A 21,668-nucleotide genomic window follows, 5' to 3' on the forward strand; every position below is an offset into this window, starting at 1 on the left:
ATCGATGTCAATAAAGGAGCTTAATTTTTAAGAGTGTTAAGAGTGTTTGGTGTGTGTTCATGTGTTTCCTGTTCAAACAGGAAGTTGGTGTGAAACATCATTGTGTGTTTGTGTGTGTAATTGTGTGTTGTCTGTGTGTTTGTGTAAATCTAAGTATAAGTGTGTGTGTGTCAATGTCGGGTAATGCTCTGGCATTAAGTCAGTGTTTTCTGTGCTCGTTTCTGGCCCAGACTCCAGCATTATTAGGATAAATAAATCATTATGACAAAAGGGAGATAGAGAACCAGCTGACAGCCACCTGTGAGACTCACCCACGAGAGAGAGAGACGAATCCTCTTCTGACTATTATTAATTCCTCATTGTCATTAGGATATGTCCCCAAAACCTTCAAACTGGCTGTTATTAAGCCTCTCACAAAAAAAACACAACTTGACCCCAAAGAACTAGTTAATTATAGACCAATCTTGAATCTCCCTTTTCTGTCCAAGATACTAGAAAAGGTGGTATCCTCACAATTATATTCCTTCTTAGAGAAAAATGGTATATGTGAGGATTTCCAGTCAGGATTTAGACCGTATCATAGAACTGAGACTGCTCTCCTTAGAGTTACAAATGATCTGCTCTTATCATCTGATCGTGGATGTATCTCTCTATTAGTTTTATTGGATCTTAGTGCTGCGTTTGACACAATTGACCACAACATTCTTTTGCATAGACTTGAACACTTTGTTGGCATTAATGGAAGTGCATTAGCATGGTTTAAATCATACTTATATGACCGCCATCAGTTCGTAGCAGTGACTGAAGATGTATCATATCGATCACAAGTGCAGTATGGAGTACCTCAAGGCTCAGTACTAGGGCCGCTACTCTTCAAGTTGTATATGTTACCCTTGGGAGATATCATCAGGAAACATGGTGTTAGCTTTCACTGTTATGCTGATGATACTCAGCTCTATATTTCTTCACGGCCCGGTGAAACACACCAATTTGAAAAACTAATGGAATGCATAGTCGATATAAAAAACTGCATGACGAGTAATTTCTTACTGCTAAATTCTGAAAAAACAGAGGTGTTAATCATAGGGCCTAAAAACTCTGCTTGTAATAACCTAGAACACTGTCTAAGACTTGATGGTTGCTCTGTCAATTCTTCGTCATCAGTTAGGAACCTAGGTGTGCTATTTGATCGCAATCTTTCCTTAGAAAGCCACGTTTCTAGCATTTGTAAAACTGCATTTTTCCATCTCAAAAATATATCTAAATTACGGCCTATGCTCTCAATGTCAAATGCAGAAATGTTAATCCATGCATTTATGACTTCAAGGTTAGACTATTGTAATGCTTTATTGGGTGGTTGTTCTGCACGCTTAGTAAACAAACTACAGCTAGTCCAAAATGCAGCAGCAAGAGTTCTTACTAGAACCAGGAAGTATGACCATATTAGCCCGGTCCTGTCCACACTGCACTGGCTCCCTATCAAACATCGTATAGATTTTAAAATATTGCTTGTTACTTATAAAGCCCTGAATGGTTTAGCACCTCAGTATTTGAATGAGCTCCTTTTACATTATACTCCTCTACGTCCGCTACGTTCTCAAAAACTCAGGCAATTTGATAATACCTAGAATATCAAAATCAACTGTGGGCGGCAGATCCTTTTCCTATTTGGCGCCTAAACTCTGGAATAACCTACCTAACATTGTTCGGGAGGCAGACACACTCTTGCAGTTTAAATCTAGATTAAAGACCCATCTCTTTAACCTGGCATACACATAACATACTAATATGCTTTTAATATCCAAATCCGTTAAAGGATTTTTAGGCTGCATTAATTAGGTAAACCGGAACCGGGAACACTTCCCATAACACCCGATGTACTTGCTACATCATTAGAAGAATGGCATCTACTGAACAGAGATGACATCACTGAATTCAATGGTGAACTGCCTTTAACTATCATTCTGCATTATTGACACACTGTTTTCATAATGAATGTTGTTCAGTTGCTTTGACGCAATGTATTTTGTTTATAGAGCTAAATAAATAAAGGTGACTTGACTTGAATCTCAGCTGCTCCAGAGCTTCAGTCCTGATGTTCCACTCACATCCACTGACCGAGAAAGCACTAAATACTCACAAATCCAGGAAAACTTTGATAATAAATGTGTACATGTTCACCAGGACTTTGAGCCTCTGTCAAACGATGAGAAACTCCCCATCTGTCACAACTTCTTCCTGTGTAATTATTTGTATACTCCTTTCTTGCACTGCTTTGACTGTATGCAGCAACACTGCATTGCTTTGGCAATGTCCAAATATTTGTCTTTTGAATTCCTTCTTTGTCAGTTTCTCTATAGTTTATGATTGTTTTTGTTTTGTTTTTAAATTCCTTTTCTGTTCTAAATATGTTTTCTAAAAAAAAAAAGAAAAACTTACAACACATTTTTAAAATGTCTGGAAACATTTCATTTTATTTACTGACATCATTTCTGCAGATTATATTTGCCAGAAAATACAGCACATGAGTGACACATCCGTTTTAAACCACAAACTCTCTCTCATCTGCAAAATATTTTCTGCCTCAGTTTTTGTCTTTCTTTCCAGTTCAAATATCTAAAGAATTCTGAAAATCATTTACTGTAGTAGCAGAATGACTAAAGATATTAAGATCAATAAACTAACAAACAGAAGTAAAATAGAAAACAAGACTCCGATGGCAGATATATTATTCCTTGTTTACAATATTAACACATTTCTGTGATTTTGCATCTTCAGTTAATGTATCTTGATTTAAGAGAGTTTATATTTGGCGCTGTAAACAGAGGAAGAGCATGATTTCTGGCGGTGTTAGTGTCACTGTCTGCAGCAGCACATATAAACACACGGAGCCACACACACCGATGATGCTCAGGATCGTCTGGTTTTAGCTCAGTGACTCACACAAACACACAACAGTGTATTTCATCAGGTTACATCATGAACGAACGCCTCTAGTCAAAGAACAATGAAGAGTCAAACGCAGACGCTTCCGATGGACGATCTACTGTAAACACACACAAGTACTGTACAGCTCTCAACAACACTCGCTCTGTCACTTCAACATCTCAGTGATGAAAGAGACTCAACGTGGAGTTACAGCAATAAAAGCAGAATCTCAACTGTTGCTGAGCATCCGATCGGACATTTTAAGACAGATGTTCTGTGAAAACTCTTTATTTTAAGTTTATTTGCAAAAATCATGCTCTTCCTGAGTATTTCGGTCTTGGTTTTCAGCACAAATATCTAAATATTCCCAAGTCAAGATACATTTACTTAGATGCACAGTGACTGTTGTCTTGTTTTCTGAAAATAAAAATAAAATTAAGCTTCCGTTGGCACTTTTTCCGTCAAAATAACTAATATATATATATATAGTCTTTCCATTAATCTATAATCTAGCTCGCTACAGCTGCTTGTATAATGGCAGTTATGTATAAGAATATGAGAGAGCTGTTGAAAGTGGTTTGAGATGAAGAGCATCACATCAGAGTCACACAGGAACTCACGTCAGTGTATCATTCATGCTTACTGAGACAGCCTCAGACAAACATCAGGTGAGCGTTAGAGAATTAAATATACATTTATATATAAGCCAGCAGGAAAATAATGTAATATGTGGAAAGCGATTATATGACAAGTGTTTTCCTAAGTCGCTTGACCCGGGAACACAGATTCAAGAGATTTATGGGAAGAACAATCAGCTGTCACTCCATGAACAGACACTAATGCTGTGAAAGATCATTCGCCTGTCAGACACATAAAACATCATGTTTGTGATGTCCCTTCATCTACAGCGATATCACTGACTTGATTGTGAATAAATGCGCAGACACTATTTAAACTGAACTGAGCTGGATGCTGAATTCAGTGATGAACTGCCTGTTTGCATTATTGACGCACTGTTTCCTATTGAATGCTGTTCAGTTGCTTTGACACAGTCTGTACTGTTAAAAGTGCTATATAAATGAATGAATGTGTTGTTATGATGTGATCAGTGAGGCAGGTGAGATGTTACCAGGAGCGTACGGATCAGCTGTGCATCAGAGCTCTGTCTGTTCCTGTGAGAGTTTGACCCCTGACTGATCTCAGAGAAGCTGAAGCAGTGTCAGCGGCTGTGCTTCTGCTCTGTGCTGCAGATAAACACTGAACTCCACACACAACAGCGCTGCTCCAGCCCAGATAAGTCAGGCTCTGTGAGCTGATAATGTGTTCATGGGCCGTTTGTCTCTTAGATATATTGACTTATTTACCCTAAAAGCCCCTTGTGACAAGACAGAGAGCATGTTCGGATAAGCACATGTAATCCCTCACCGAAACACACTGGAATACTAAACCATCAGCGTAACACCAGCACCTCGTGCTACACCACACACATACTACAGTAACACAGCAGCAGAGACACACACACACACACACACACACACACTACAGTAACACAGCAGCAGAGACACACACACACACACACACACACACTAAAGTAACACAGCAGCACACACACACACACAGTACAGTAACACAGCAGCACACACACACACACACACACACACACACACACTAGGGTTTATAACTGCACATGTGCTGAATGCAGAGGAACAGCTCGTTTGATGAATTCATACACGGCTCGTTCTACAATGTTTAACAGATGAGGAACTGCTTATACCTGCTCTTCATTACACACATGTACGGTCACTTTCAGTCTGCTGTGACGGTCACTGGCTTATTACTTATAAAGCCCTGAATGGTTTAGCACCTCAGTATTTGAATGAGCTCCTTTTACATTATACTCCTTTACGTCCGCTACGTTCTCAAAACTCAGGCAATTTGGTAATACCTAGAATATCAAAATCAACTGCGGGCGGCAGATCCTTTTCCTATTTGGCGCCTAAACTCTGGAATAACCTACCTAACATTGTTCGGGAGGCAGACACACTCTTGCAGTTTAAGCAAGAATATAGAATATCATTTTATGTATTTATAATTGCAAATCTATGTTAAATTTATGTCCTCAGAAAATGTAACACCATTTTGATCCTCAAGTAAATGTACAGTATGTAGTTCTGAGGAAGTTTACATTAATATCAGTGTTGTGAGAGTATAATCAAGCACAAACATCATTGAAAAACATTAGTTAGGGTACAACCTGAATGCATCCTGTACAACCAAAAATACAAATATAATCAAAATCTTGATTCTAAACAGCAGCATTTACTGTGAACACAAGCGTAGTGATCATCTGAAGCACCGAATGAATCAGATTCCTGGAGGATCATCATCTGAGCAGCATCAGGACCGTCTCACTGCTCCGTCCAGTGACTGTTAGCAGCCTGAGCTGAAGACACAACATCACACCGCAGCGCCTTCCCTTGATAAAATACTCCATCTCGTGTCATCGGGCTGCTCGAATACATCTAGCAGAATTGATCACCTGTCAGCCATGAAATAATTACTTCATACTGATGCAGTGGAGCGCCAGCAGCTCATTTATACTGAGCCAAACGCCCTGCCACAGACAAACTGCTGCTCCTGACCCCAGCGTGTCCGGCCAAACGCCCGTACATCAGCCGTCCTGCACGTCACAGAGCATCACATCACTGTAGTGAGAGAGATGTGTGAGTCTGATTAACCTCACACACATCACTAAAACCCCACCGAGAGCTTCACACACACACTTCATCCGAGTCATAACCTCATCCAACAGAGAAACTCTCTGAACTCGAGCCTGGTTCACACTGGACTACACAAGACTATACGCTGTGACCTTTTTGAAGAAGTTTAACTTGATGAGCAACCGAGGAGAGATTTTATTGTTACTGTATGATGTATTTCTGTCCACACATACACTCACTGCTGGGAGAACTTTCTATTCATCTGTGAATCCTGAGAAATAAAATGGATCAGTTTCCACAAAAATGTGTTCAACATTGATAATAATCAGAAATGTTTCTTGAGCAGTAAATCATCATATTATTCTGATTTCTGAAGATCATGTGACACTGAAGACTGGAGGAATGATGCTGAAAATACAGAAATACATTACACTTTAACACAGATTCACACAGAAAATATTATTATTGTACTGACACATGAACATCAGAGCTCCAGACAAAAACAGCTCTTAAAGTGCCATTGGCACTTATGAGAAACAAAATTAGGCACCAAATTATTTTTAAGTGCCACAGAATAAATGTGCTGTATTTATTTTAGCACTTCAGCATTCACCCATGTCAGATCTTTTCTTGACTTTATCAGCATTAATCCATCTTGCAGATGGTTAAGGTTCACTTTTAACTTCAGAACTACTGTATATTCAGTCACAAAGCGTTGTTCATTACACAGAGTCAGTGCCAGTATCACGGTCAGAACTGTGTCAGCATCACTGGGACACGGAGAGTCCATCCTGTGTCCTGCACACATCCAGTCTGCTTCTCTCTGTTAGTGACATCTCTCGTGATCTCTCTCATGCTGCACGCCTGGAGCTGATTTTGGCAGGTGTTTGGCCGACAGGAGGACTGTTTGGAAGTCTTACGTCATGAATCTCAGGTGAGTTCATCATCTCAAGCAGTTCCTCCAGATCTTTCTCTCTCATGAGTGGAGTTCATATGAAAACCACAGGCGAGATTCAGACAGACTTCAGTTCACACAGAAGTGACTCACTGCGTGCGCGACACACACTCAACACCCATCCATCAACCTAATACATTCAACTACTCCGATAACCACATTTACTTCTTCAATATTAGTGTAGTTGTCCAAACAGTCTTGAAATAAGATCATGTTTCAGAAACCAAACGATGTAGGATAATAAATGCTTTCATCTCTTGAATCCTCTTTTCTTCTTGTTCTAAGCAAGAAAACATCCAAGTTTAAGTGTTTATTTTATTGCACTTTATCGATCTGCCTCTGTACATTTCAATTACAATACATGTATGTCCTAAAATAAACATAGTTAGTATACTATTAACATAATCATATGCTTAATAAAAACCCTGCTATTGAACTCTCACTGTAATTGTGCACCCGATTGAGTTGAAGATACACTGAAGTACACCCGATTGCGCTGAAGATAAACTGAAGTACACCCGATTGAGCTGAAGATACACTGAAGTACACCCGATTGTGCTGAAGATACACTGAAGTACACCCGATTGTGCTGAAGATACACTGAAGTACACCCGATTGCGCTGAAGATACACTGAAGTACACCCGATTGCGCTGAAGATGCACTGAAGTACACCAGATTGCGCTAAAGATACACTGAAGTACACCCGATTGCGCTAAAGATACACTGAAGTACACCCGATTGCGCTAAAGATACACTGAAGTACACCAAGATACACTGAAGTACACCCGATTGTGCTAAAGATACACTGAAGTACACCCGATTGCACTAAAGATACACTGAAGTACACCCGATTGCGCTAAAGATACACTGAAGTACACCCGATTGCGCTAAAGATACACTGAAGTACACCAAGATACACTGAAGTACACCCGATTGCGCTAAAGATACACTGAAGTACACCCGATTGCGCTAAAGATACACTGAAGTACACCCGATTGCGCTAAAGATACACTGAAGTACACCCGATTGCGCTAAAGATACACTGAAGTACACCAAGATACACTGAAGTACACCCGATTGTGCTAAAGATACACTGAAGTACACCCGATTGCACTAAAGATACACTGAAGTACACCCGATTGCGCTAAAGATACACTGAAGTACACCCGATTGCGCTAAAGATACACTGAAGTACACCCGATTGCGCTAAAGATACACTGAAGTACACCAAGATACACTGAAGTACACCCGATTGCGCTAAAGATACACTGAAGTACACCCGATTGCGCTAAAGATACACTGAAGTACACCAAGATACACTGAAGTACACCCGGTTGTGCTAAAGATACACTGAAGTACACCCGATTGTGCTAAAGATACACTGAAGTACACCCGATTGTGCTAAAGATACACTGAAGTACACCCGATTGCGCTAAAGATACACTGAAGTACACCCGATTGAGCTGAAGATACACTGAAGTACACCCGATTGTGCTGAAGATACACTGAAGTACACCCGATTGCGCTGAAGATACACTGAAGTACACCCGATTGCGCTGAAGATGCACTGAAGTACACCAGATTGCGCTAAAGATACACTGAAGTACACCCGATTGCGCTAAAGATACACTGAAGTACACCCGATTGCGCTAAAGATACACTGAAGTACACCAAGATACACTGAAGTACACCCGATTGTGCTAAAGATACACTGAAGTACACCCGATTGCACTAAAGATACACTGAAGTACACCAAGATACACTGAAGTACACCCGATTGTGCTAAAGATACACTGAAGTACACCCGATTGCACTAAAGATACACTGAAGTACACCCGATTGCGCTAAAGATACACTGAAGTACACCCGATTGCGCTAAAGATACACTGAAGTACACCAAGATACACTGAAGTACACCCGATTGCGCTAAAGATACACTGAAGTACACCCGATTGCGCTAAAGATACACTGAAGTACACCCGATTGCGCTAAAGATACACTGAAGTACACCCGATTGCGCTAAAGATACACTGAAGTACACCAAGATACACTGAAGTACACCCGATTGTGCTAAAGATACACTGAAGTACACCCGATTGCACTAAAGATACACTGAAGTACACCCGATTGCGCTAAAGATACACTGAAGTACACCCGATTGCGCTAAAGATACACTGAAGTACACCCGATTGCGCTAAAGATACACTGAAGTACACCAAGATACACTGAAGTACACCCGATTGCGCTAAAGATACACTGAAGTACACCCGATTGCGCTAAAGATACACTGAAGTACACCAAGATACACTGAAGTACACCCGGTTGTGCTAAAGATACACTGAAGTACACCCGATTGTGCTAAAGATACACTGAAGTACACCCGATTGTGCTAAAGATACACTGAAGTACACCCGATTGCGCTAAAGATACACTGAAGTACACCCGATTGCGCTAAAGATACACTGAAGTACACCAAGATAAACTGAAGTACACCCGATTGTGCTAAAGATACACTGAAGTACACCAAGATACACTGAAGTACACCCGATTGTGCTAAAGATACACTGAAGTATACCAAGGTACACTGAAGTACACCCGATTGTGTTAAGATACACTGAAGTACACCCGATTGCGCTAAAGATACACTGAAGTACACCAAGATACACTGAAGTACACCCGATTGTGCTAAAGATACACTGAAGTACACCCGATTGCGCTAAAGATACACTGAAGTACACCAAGATACACTGAAGTACACCCGATTGTGCTAAAGATACACTGAAGTACACCCGATTGTGCTAAAGATACACTGAAGTACACCCGATTGTGCTAAAGATACACTGAAGTACACCCGATTGCGCTAAAGATACACTGAAGTACACCAAGATACACTGAAGTACACCCGATTGTGCTAAAGATACACTGAAGTACACCCGATTGTGCTAAAGATACACTGAAGTACACCAAGGTACACTGAAGTACACCCGATTGTGCTAAAGATACACTGAAGTACACCCGATTGTGCTAAAGTGGAACTAGTGCATGTATACTTTTAATATCTTGCATTAAAGATTGATATTATTCAGAGATCATACAGTCCCTTTAGAGAGATTTTAGGCTTAATATTAAGAAATGTGCATTGTGTACATGTAGTACTCCAATTAAAGTTTCATTATAATGATAATAATAAATAATAATAAATCTAGAGCGATATGTCAGCAAAGATGTTACAGTAATAGATTTGAACTATACTTGTATAATAAATGTATTTCAAATATATAACTTTTTTCCTGTTTTAAAGGCAGTAGTTTCTCCTCTTCAGCAGCACTTAAACACACCAAACCTAGCAGATGCACTCCTCTCCATATTAAAATCAAATTAAATTAAATAATTCCTCTTCATATCCTGAGGGTGTGTTCATACATCATTCACACACTGATTTCATCTCTAAAACATGCTGAAAACATACAATTGTTGGGTTTTTGTTTTGTTTTTTCATGTAAACAATTTATTGATTAATTATGCTGACATCTATTATGTGTGTGTGTGTGTGTGTGTGTGTGTATATTTCATATTTTTATGTGTTTTTTACAGCACTTTGATTCTGAAAGGAAATGTATCTTGTTTTAGGGATATTTAGATTAGCATTAGTATTAAATAGTATAATAAAAAAGAAGCTCAAGTTCATGAGATTTAATAGCAGATATGACACCAGCACTCAACGGCCGTCCATCCATCAAACCATGATGTCTTATGACACTTAAGACAATGCTTTATATTGTATATAGCATAATATTGTATATGTAATCTGCTCAATCCTGTATATATCAACTCCACTGTACATTCTGTAAATCATAGCTTCACTTACTCTGCACTTTTATGTATATATAACACTATATTCTTGCATTTCTGGTTAGATGCTAACTGTATTTCATTAGCTCTGTACTTGTACTCTGAATATTGACAATAAAGTTGAATCTAACCAAAATCTAAAACAGGTAACACTGCAAGTGCACTAACTGCAGTAATACCGCGTTTCATCAGAGTAAAACTGACTCAAATGAATGTGCCACAACACAATATTGTCCCCAGAGCGATCCTTCTGTCCTTATTTACTCTCCGTGGAGCTCTTCAAACCTGCTGACTTTCAGAAACACTGGGAACCAAACCATTGACTTTCACTCAGTGGACAAAAAACTAAATATCCTCTTTCACATTCTTAAAATGTTCGGTTTAAGTTCATTAAACTGTGACAGAAAGATCTGTTTTGGCTCAGCTCTCTCCTTTTCGTCTGAATACAAACTCAAAGCTGACTTTCTGCAGTGAGTGGAGCTGAATCCTTACCTGAGCTCCAGAGCTGGCCTTCCTGAGACACCTCTTTAATATCACTTACCTTACCTGTCCAAAACAAAGACAGCACTACAGCTGCAATGGAAATCTGTTTATTCAGCTCTCAGAGTGCACACAGTGAGCGACTGACGGGTCTGAGTCCTTCAACAGGTGGCTGGCAGCTGGAAATCAACCCTGGACGGAGTTAGTGAGCTCAGGACTGAACTAGCCACAGGATCCAGGACGAGTTAGTGAGACTGAGGGGTCAGGAGGAGGACAGGGGCGGCCGGAGCTCATGTGGGGCTCGTGTGTGGGGTTGGAGGTTAGTACTTTAGTAAAGAAGAGCAGGTCAGACACAAAAATGGTTGTTAGTACAGTTACAACAAAGGTTACATTCGGATTAGTAACAAAATTTGGGTTTTAGTCAATTAGTAGAGCAGTCAATTGGTGAAATCCTTTGTGATTGGATTCAGCAACGAGAGATTGGTCTGAATTGTCACGTTTTGGTGGGTTTTGAGGTTAAGAGGAAACAAAATAAACCATCCAAAAGAGTCAGGACATGGGGAAGAAGCCATGCAGATGCACAGATGAAGATGCTGTCAATGGTGAATGATCTGCGGACGCAAGCTATGAAGGGCAACACAAACGCCTGAGCGAAAGAAAGCGCTCGCAGCCGATGGCGGAGAGAGTCAGAACAGAGTCACACACCACAGATGGAGGAACGGCAACATTTAGTTGATTAAGGGGTTAAATCTGAAGGTGGGACACAACAACATGAGCACTTTGAGTCCAAAGATCTGCGTGCAAGCCGACGCGTGTACGGCTCGTGCATCGCAGACTCCCTCTCGCTGCGGGTGGATGAGATGCAAGCGGATGGAAGCATGCACACACATCTGCTGAAGAATACCAGAGAAAACACAACAGGAGAGTTTCCACTGAAGCCACACGTCGATATGCGCTCGGAAACATCACACACATGGGTATAAATGAGTGGAAACGGCTCTGGCTGTGAGCTGTCAGTCATCTACGGCTGTCTATCTGTCAGTTCCCCAAATAACACGATAAGCATGGCTTTCCCTGCCTCAGAAACATTGTTATTCTAGGGCCCCAAACCCCTGCCAGAGTTCATTAGATCTGTGTAATTGCATACTAATGCAAGCGGCCCGGGCTGATTATATTGTCCTGGAGGATCTGACGGCGGGAGGTGAGAGAGCTGTCAATCACACGGACCTGAGATCAGGAGTCCTTAGAGCGGATCTACTGACGAACACAAGCCCAAAGTCTTTCTGATGTCAATGATTTCTGTTAGAAGGGACCATGGCTGTGTGCATCTCTATAGGCTCTGTTAGATCAGAAATATGAACATGCAGGTATATCACCAGACCGAATTAAGAGTGTTTCTGCTGAACGAGGCCATGCCTGAGCTTCATTACTGAGTGAGCATCAGCGTTAATGAACACAGAAACTTCTCCACATGCCATGCGGCTGTGGGCGGAGCTGTGGGAGGAGCCTCATGTTTGACGAGTCCAGTGACAGGCAGTAAAGAGCTACAGCACAATGACGCACGCCTGTGTTCTTATTGTTAAGAGCAACTAAATAAAGCTGAAATAAAAAATATTAAAACTAAAAATGTACAATAAAAAAAAAATTATTTGAAATAAAGCTTAAAAATGTATAGCATATTAGACGTAAAGCATAAAGCGTTTAAGCTTAAGTAATTAATTTTACTAAACTTGAAATAAAAATAAATAAAAACTATTAAACGTTAAACGTTTGTGTTTGGTTTGGTCTGATCTACAGGTGATTCTCGTCTGTTAAACAGCAGAACCAGCGTGCCGTCGCTGTGACGCTTCCTGGCATCAATACTGCGTCCCTGCGAAGTGATCGAGGCCGTGTGCTTCCGTAATAATGAATTGTTCATGTTTAATAATTAGGTTAGTTGTCCTATGGGTATGTAGACTAATGAAATCATCACTCACCCTGGTGTGAGCCTCCATGATTGAACAAACCCAAAAGCATATGGTGTGGGTACAGTGAGGATCAGTCCTGATCTTCTGAATAAATCAGAGCAGGCTCGGGGTGTGTTTTAGGAACAGAGATGCCCAATAAGAGCCGGTCAGTAACTCCCCCCAGAGAGCAGGAGCCAAACATCTGCTTGAGCCTGACGTCGAAAGAGCTGTCATCACCAGCTAATGCACTGCAGGCTACAGTGATGCTGAAAACCAGAGACTTTCGCCATTTCACATTCAACAAGTCCATTTAAAGAAAGAAAGAAATGTTGGTTGAACAAACATTCTGTTTGATCACTTGGCAAACATTACTGGAACGGCAGTTTTGAAAACCATTTAAAAAACATCCAACTAAAATGTTTCAGAAAAAGGTTCCAAGAGTGATATGAATAATGTTTCTGTGCAAGCGTTATAAAAGACCTTCTGTCCTTACTGCCTGCCTCTGGGCTCATGCACCATCACTCAGATGAACGATCTTAACACTTCAGATGGTAATATTAGGTCATTCAAGTAAAGGGGAGGCACAGGTGCTCTCTTGAGAAACGAACGAGTCCATCCTAATGATACGGCCTGAGACTCAGCTCAACAGGAGTAATCCAGCGTTTGAGCCGAGGTCTGTCACGCCTGTGGTTCCTGACGGGAGGGCAGATGCAGGATGGACAAAACAAAGAGAAAACCATGATCGGATGAAACAGTGGAACCAAAGAGTGAATATCTGTGGTCTGATTGCTACCTTGATACCAATGGGGATTTGTGTAGTCAGTATAAGCAAACAGAATAGAAATAGGAAAAGAAAATCCAGGGCAAACCAAAGTAGAAGACAATTAGAATGATATCTACCATATAATGCAGTTTGTTTACCATAGCGTGTCCAATGCCTGAGTGCTTTAGGAAGAAAACAAGGGAAGGGAAAGAAAATATATAGAATAATGACAAATCGTGAAGTCAATAAAGGTTTTTAAAAAAGCGTCGGTCTGAAACCGGCCTTCGCTCTTTCTTTTCCTAATGTGTTTTTGGTAAAGATCCAAATCAGGAACTAAAGCAACAAAATCTCTTCATTGAAGGATTTGTCAAGCAAAACAAAAACATGACATCAGTATTGTTATTAGGGTTAGTACGTCAGTTAATTCGGAAAACAACGGTGAATGACACAGTGTTAGTCGTTTCAAAGGAACACAAACAGATCAAAACCAAACTAAATCCAAATGAAACTGGAAGAAGTTGAAGCTGTGGGTTAGTAAGAAGACACAAGAGTTAGCGAAACCACTCTCCACATGAAGAAGGGATATGTGCGATAGGTTGGGGGAGGGGCTGATCGGAGTGGGAGGGACTAGAGGAAAAGCAGTATTAGTGATTCTGATTGGCTAGTCCTGTGGGTGGGCGTGGCCTGTGTGTGGGCGGGGCTCTTTACAGGCAAATTTGGCCAGACTTGGGTTTTGAAGTAAAGTGAGAAATCTCTCGTCTCTGGCTGACGGCTGAAAGGAGGCAAAAACACAGCTGAGTTAAAGAACAGCGACACATGAATCAAACATCTCATGTAACAGAGAAAGAGACATGCAGGGACGACTGCAGCCATCCTGGACCTGGAAGAAGAGACGGCTGTGATTGCAAAGCATCATCCAGACCTCGTCCAGACCCACGCCTCCATACCAGTGTGTTTCTACAGCACTCAGAAGAGCAGCAGGATGAATGAAACTAGCTCTGAGAAACAGTTACAGAGACGCACGCGTTCCTGAGACAAACTGTGCTGAGACTGAAGAAGACTAATATCTGACAAAAACACACACATTTGCTAGCACACACAATCACAATCACACACACAAAGTCACAGACAGACACACACACACACACACACACACACACAATCACAGACAGACAGACAGACAGACAGACACACACACACACACCCACTCACTCTCACTCTCACACACACAGACACACTCACACTCACTCTCACACTCACACACACAGACACACTCACACTCACTCTCACACTCACACACACACACACACACACACACACACTCACTCTCACACACACAGACACACTCACACTCACTCTCACACTCATACACACACACACACACACACACACACACACACTGACACACACTCTCATTCTCACACTCACACACACTCACTCTCACACGCACACACACACACACTCACTCTCACACACACACACACACACACACACACACACACACTGACACACACTCTCATTCTCACACTCACACACACTCACTCTCACACGCACACACACTCACACTCACACTCACACACACACACTCACTCTCACACACACACACACACACTCACTCTCACTCTCACACACACAGACACACTCACACTCACTCTCACACTCACACACACACACACTGACACACACTCTCATTCTCACTCTCACACGCACACACACACACTCACTCTCACACACACACACACACACACACACACACACACACACACACACACACACACACACACGTTTGTGCTGTTATAGATCAGGTTTCAGACGTGCGTGACACTGACTGCTGTGTTCTGCTTCACCTGCGCTGGAATATCGACGTTATGTTGATTCTCAGGAACCTGTGAGCTTATAATAGAAACACTGAAGAGAAAATGTCACGACCTCTTCCTAGAAACAGCGGCGAGGATCGAACCTCAGATAGTTCCCTATAAAGTTACCAGACACATACAGTATCTGTTAAGAGAAGAAGAGCTGTGATCAAATACAGCAGCTCCGTCTGAAGAGTTTCATCTGAGTATACTTATCATATAAAGTAAAAATATAGGAAAAATAGACAACAATACTGAGTAGAACAGTCAGTTTATATCAGAATGACTTATTTTTATCAAATATTTTCACTCTAGTTTACATTAGTAGAAGTACCTTAATGATATCAGTCCACCATCTTGGATGTGTTTGGATCAGATCTCCATGAAGGACAGGAAGTGGAGAAACATTGAGCACTTACACTGCTCACCACATGGTGGCGATGTTGTGCTGCAGCCTTACATTTAATTATTTATTACATTGATTTTCATTTATTTATTTCCCTCATTCTGTTATATATTACACACAGAACAAACACTAGCGGGAGCGCGCGCACACACACACACTTTAGAGGAGAATTCCTCCTCTGTGTTTGTGAATGTCACAGTTACTCTATTGATTATCTGAGGTACAGCTTTGAGTAAATGTGAGGTCAGTGTATGTCTGAATCAGATCAATAAACCAGCCACCTCTGACACAGACACACACACACACACACACACACACACACACACACACACACACACACACACATACACACACACACACACACACACACACACACACACACTTGTTTTTCTTTTTTATCATGGTGGGTCTTTCCAATGTCTTCTATATGCTTTTACACTGAGCTACAGATATTTTCTATCACATAAACTGTGTACAAACCTTTCTGCATCTTTACGTCCTCATTAAGACGTCTGGAATTAAATGTGACTCTCAAACACTCAGTCATTAATCTGCATCTTCATGTATAGATGCATTCTCTGGTGTCTGATGCTGCGTCCAGCTCAAATCCTCCATTAAACCCCTTAGGAGGTCCGCTGGTCCCAGTTTGTTGGTTTTGAAGGAGTTTTGGGTATAAACCAAAGCTGATTAAGCTGTTTTTTATGAGAGTGGTTCTGAACCCCGAAACCTCTCGTTTGTTCTCTGAGGAGAATAAAGACTTGAGTGTGTAATTAAATTCAGTGTCGGACAAAAGATTTTTCCTTTTGTTTCCTCTCTGGATTCACGCCAGCAGCCAATAGCAATAGGCATTATTTCAGCGGACACGCCCTCGTGCCACATCAGCCAATTACAATCGCTCTTATTACGGCTGACAAGACATTCGTTCCAATTCCAATTACCAGAGCCGAGGCAGACTGAGTGTGGAGCGTAAGTGAAATCGATCGCATCTCCACAACGCTATCTGCAACTGCCAATTACAGGAGCTGTATAGAACCATTCTTCACTTTTATTCAAGATTGTGTGCGTGTGTGTGTGTGTGTCAGTCGTGTAGAAAGAAATGAAGAATGTAAGGGTGTTTCTTCAGCTATACACACATTTATGTCTCAGCAGTTTATTACAATTCATTTAATATTTAGGTCTTAATATGATTTCCCTTCATCTTTTATTGTTTACTCATTTTCAATGTATTTTAGATTTTGTTTTACTCATTCCAAACCCAGACTTTAGAAACCATCAATAAAATATGAACTGTGTATTTTATCTAATTTATAATGATCTGCACAACAAGTGAAAAAAGCATCAACCATTTCAATATGTAAACAAAAATTATTCTTTTTTTACTCTCTTTTTATCTAAAAAGCACCAATGAAACAACCAAAGTGCTTTATACATATACCAGAAATCAAACCACACTCAACAATACAGATCACATGTCATAATTTTCATCACTACCAACAACTGTGGACCATTAGAGATTCATTTTAAAGCTAGTTTGTGAGAGGTGTCAGTAAGGAGAGAAATCAAGGTATATATCACTGTTTTTATTGGGTGCTACTTCTAATCCAGCTGTAATTTGGTGCAAGTATGCAGAAAATGTGAAGATATGATTTTAAGATTGTATTTAGGACACATCAAATGCCAGCTGGAAGATATGCAGTTTAGAAGGACAAAAGTGGGCATAGCTGAAGAATCACCTGTACGTGTTGGTTCTATTAATACCTGTTTTTTTTTTGTTCTTTTTCAAATAGGACATGTAAAGTCAATCAGGTCCGATCATTACATCCTTGATTTCAGCCTGTTAGACCAGACTGGTGCTCTCATCCCCTTAGGACTGCCGACTTCATTAGGTTGGAGTCAATTTAAGACCGACAACTCTTCTCTGAACAGAACATTAAGTTAAGGTGCACATAATGAAGTCCTGAAGCAGGAGGCATGGGTCTGTATCAGTCTGGATCAGGTCTAACAAGAAAACACACAGCGCTGCTCCCAGACCTGTCAGGAATCACACTGCAGCTGTCGGGAAGCACCGGGGATTATGGGCTGTCGTTTAAACTTTTCCAGCCTTTTCAAAAGTGATTCCCAACATTCAGCACATCTGTTAGAGAGCAGCATGCAAGCCTACAGCTATAACAGAGTGAGCATTCAATCTTACCTGTCGCAGGTTTCGCGTGACTTTAACATCGTGCCAAGCATTGTCGTTAAACTTCCCGTTCACCGGTTCCACGAGCGCCTCGAAGGCGCCGGAGCCCAGGTTGATGACGAGCCACACGGCTCCGCTCTTCAGAGACAGGTTGACGTAGTCTGCAGATTTCCCGGTGTGAAGCATCAGGCCGTTACGCTGGAGCGTTCGGAAGGACAGCGTGATCTCATCCGTGCTGCTCTGGATGGGAGTCATAGACAGATCGTAACAGAAGAACTCGTTCCCCTTGAAGGTGGCCACCGATTCTTCTTTCCCTGAAGAGAGAGAGAAAGAACATGAGTATTTTGACCAAATGATGTACGTCATCCAGCAGCGTTATTGTGTGCTGCATCACACTGGAGGCACTTTGGAAAAATCCTGCTATGAAAACGTTGGTGTGTTTGAGTCTTTACAGCAGAATGTGCTTAAATTAACTTTATTTATTCTAAGAGACTCCCACATTGCTTCGTAGACTCAATGCAACTCGTATGTACAATTTAGCTTGATTTTTATTAGCTTTGCATGCATTTGTTCTGTGTTGAATACTTGTGAGAGTAAGCCTCAGAGCCAAACTCCTATTCCCCACCACACCGACCGCAGACGCTCTCCCGGGAAACATGCAGCTCTCAAGAATAAACAGTTTTTTTTAAAGTTTCCACTGGTGTATTTTTCATGACTCGAGCATCCTGAAGACGCTATATCAGAACACGTCATGTTTGGCTTCAGGAAAACGGGATTGCCGTATTCACAAGTGCACTTTGCAAATGTAACAATCCTCATGAGAAGAGCAGATGAACTGAAGTCTGCAGTAAAAAGCCCAGAGTAGCTGTATCTACATTTACTCCTCTGCAGAAGCCTTCATCCGAAGTGACTTACATCATAATTTCCCACAGGTTCATTCCTCCCAGAGAAACCCGAGGTCAAGTGCTCCGCTCAAGGGCACAAAACAGTGTTTCAGAAGAATTTAAAGAGTTCAAACTTACAATATTTTGGAAGTCGGCCCAGATCTTTAACCACTAAACCACAGCAGCGCATTAATGTTTTAATTTTTGGCTTAATTCAGGTTCATATGCCACAGCTCTTCTGAGCTTTCATGTAAAAGCTTACTGGACTGTGTCATGCCGCCGATTCTGAGAATCCTACAAATAATTTAATGCTTTAGTGATTTGTTTCAGTTTTCTTAATTAATTTGCCCTGGGGTGTTTCCTTAAGATGTAGAGCACATCTAAACTACACACACACACAAACACACACACACAAATCTGTCCTTACCAAAATAAATAAATAAAATTTTTACAAATACAAATAATGCCTGAAGAAATTTCAACTCTCTCTCTCTCTCTCTCTCTCTCTCTCTCTCTCTCTGTCTGTCTGTCTCTCTCTCTCTCTCTTTCAGATTCAAGTAGCTTTATTGGCATGGTAAAAAAAGTGTCTTTACACTAATGGACATTTAACACAAATATACATAAGAGTTAAAGAAATAGAAAAGATAGAAGAGATAAAAGTATATAGCATATACTGTATAGTCTATATATCTGTATACCGTAAAACAAAAGTACTAATAAACATTCTAAAGAAAAGACAGGAGAAGGATGGGGTCCTGTCATGTCAGATTGTGTGTGTGTTGTACAGTGTTTTCTTCTGCTTCTGCTTGTTCTTTCATCATGGCAGGACTTGACGTACCTTGCAGCCAGGTTAGAGATTAGTTTAGGTATTTTCTCTGTTTAGAGACAGATAGCATCCCAATTGACTTTGCTGAGCTGTTGCTTTTGTTATTAAGCCTCTCATCAAAAAAACACAACTTGACCCCAAAGAACTAGTTAATTATAGATCAATCTCGAATCTCCCTTTTCTGTCCAAGATACTAGAAAAGGTGGTCTCCTCACAATTATATGCTTTCTTAGAGCAAAATGGTATCTATGAGGATTTCCAGTCAGGATTTAGACCGTATCATAGTACTGAGACTGCATTAGCATGGTTTAAATCGTACTTATATGACCGCCATCAGTTCGCAGCAGTGACTGAAGATGTATCATATCGATCACAAGTGCAGTATGGAGTACCTCAAGGCTCAGTACTAGGGCCGCTACTCTTCACGCTTTATATGTTACCCTTGGGAGATATCATCAGGAAACATGTTGTTAGCTTTCACTGTTATGCTGATGATACTCAGCTCTATATTTATTCGCGGCCCGGTGAAACACACCAATTTGAAAAACTAATGGAATGCATAGTCGTTATAAAAAACTGCATGATGAGTCATTTCTGAAAAAAAACAGAGGTGTTAATTATAGGACCTAAAAGCTCTGCTTGTAATAACCTAAAACACTGTCTAAGACTTGATGGCTGCTCTGTCAATTCTCCATCATCAGTTAGGAACCTAGGTGTGCTATTTGATCGCAATCTTTCCTTAGAAAGCCTCGTTTCTAGCATTTGTAAAACTGCATTTTTCCATCTCAAAAATATATCTAAATTACGGCCTATGCTCTCAATGTCAAATGCAGAAATGTTAATCCATGCATTTATGACCTCAAGGTTAGATTATTGTAATGCTTTATTGGGTGGTTGTTCTGCACGCTTAGTAAACAAACTACAGCTAGTCCAAAATGCAGCAGCAAGAGTTCTTACTAGAACCAGGAAGTATGACCATATTAGCCCGGTCCTGTCCACACTGCACTGGCTCCCTATCAAACATCGTATAGATTTTAAAATATTGCTTATTACTTATAAAGCCCTGAATGGTTTAGCACCTCAGTATTTGAATGAGCTCCTTTTACATTATACTCCTCTACGTCCGCTACGTTCTCAAAACTCAGGCAATTTGATAATACCTAGAATATCAAAATCAACTGCGGGCGGCAGATCCTTTTCCTATTTGGCTCCTAAACTCTGGGATAACCTACCTAACATTGTTCGGGAGGCAGACACACTCTTGCAGTTTAAATCTAGATTAAAGACCCATCTCTTTAACCTGGCATACACATAACATACTAATATGCTTTTAATATCCAAATCCATTAAAGGATTTTTAGGATGCATTAATTAGGTAAACCGGAACCGGAAACACTTCACATAACACCCTATGTACTTGCTACATCATTAGAAGAATGGCATCTACGCTCATATTAGTCTGTTTCTCTCTTATTCCGAGGTCACCGTAGCCACCAGATCCAGTCTGTGTCCAGATCAGAGGGTCACTGCAGTCACCCGGATCCAGTACGTATCCAGACCAGATGGTGGATCAGCACCTAGAAAGGACCTCTACTGCCCTGAAAGACAGCGGAGACCAGGACAACTAGAGCCCAGATACAGATCCCCTGTAAAGACCTTGTCTCAGAGGAGCACCAGGACAAGACCACAGGAAACAGATGATTCTTCTGCACAATCTGACTTTGCTGCAGTCTGGAATTGAACTACTGGTTTCGTCTGGTCAGAGGAGAACTGACCCCAACTGAGCCTGGTTTCTCCCAAGGTTTTTTTCTCCATTCTGTCACCGATGGAGTTTCGGTTCCTTGCCGCTGTCGCCTCTGGCTTGCTTAGTTG

General features: G+C 41.0%; 1 protein-coding gene across 1 annotated transcript in view; it reads right to left on the reverse strand.

Annotated features, from left to right (window-relative positions):
• The window catches only part of LOC113087933 (neurexin-2-like), a 54,738-nt gene extending 36,029 nt beyond the window's left edge, over positions 1-18,709 (reverse strand). Inside the window, exons 1-2 of the mRNA XM_026255666.1 lie at positions 18,099-18,709; positions 13,804-13,827 (exon numbers count right to left, since the gene is read on the reverse strand). Of these exons, the coding sequence (XP_026111451.1) occupies positions 13,804-13,827; positions 18,099-18,452 (378 nt within the window). The 5' untranslated portion in view covers positions 18,453-18,709. The remainder of the gene's footprint in view (positions 1-13,803; positions 13,828-18,098) is intronic.
• Positions 18,710-21,668: the final 2,959 nt, after the last annotated feature.

The sequence above is a fragment of the Carassius auratus genome, unplaced genomic scaffold (assembly GCF_003368295.1).
Source record: "Carassius auratus strain Wakin unplaced genomic scaffold, ASM336829v1 scaf_tig00045535, whole genome shotgun sequence".
Taxonomy (NCBI): Eukaryota; Metazoa; Chordata; class Actinopteri; order Cypriniformes; family Cyprinidae; genus Carassius; species Carassius auratus.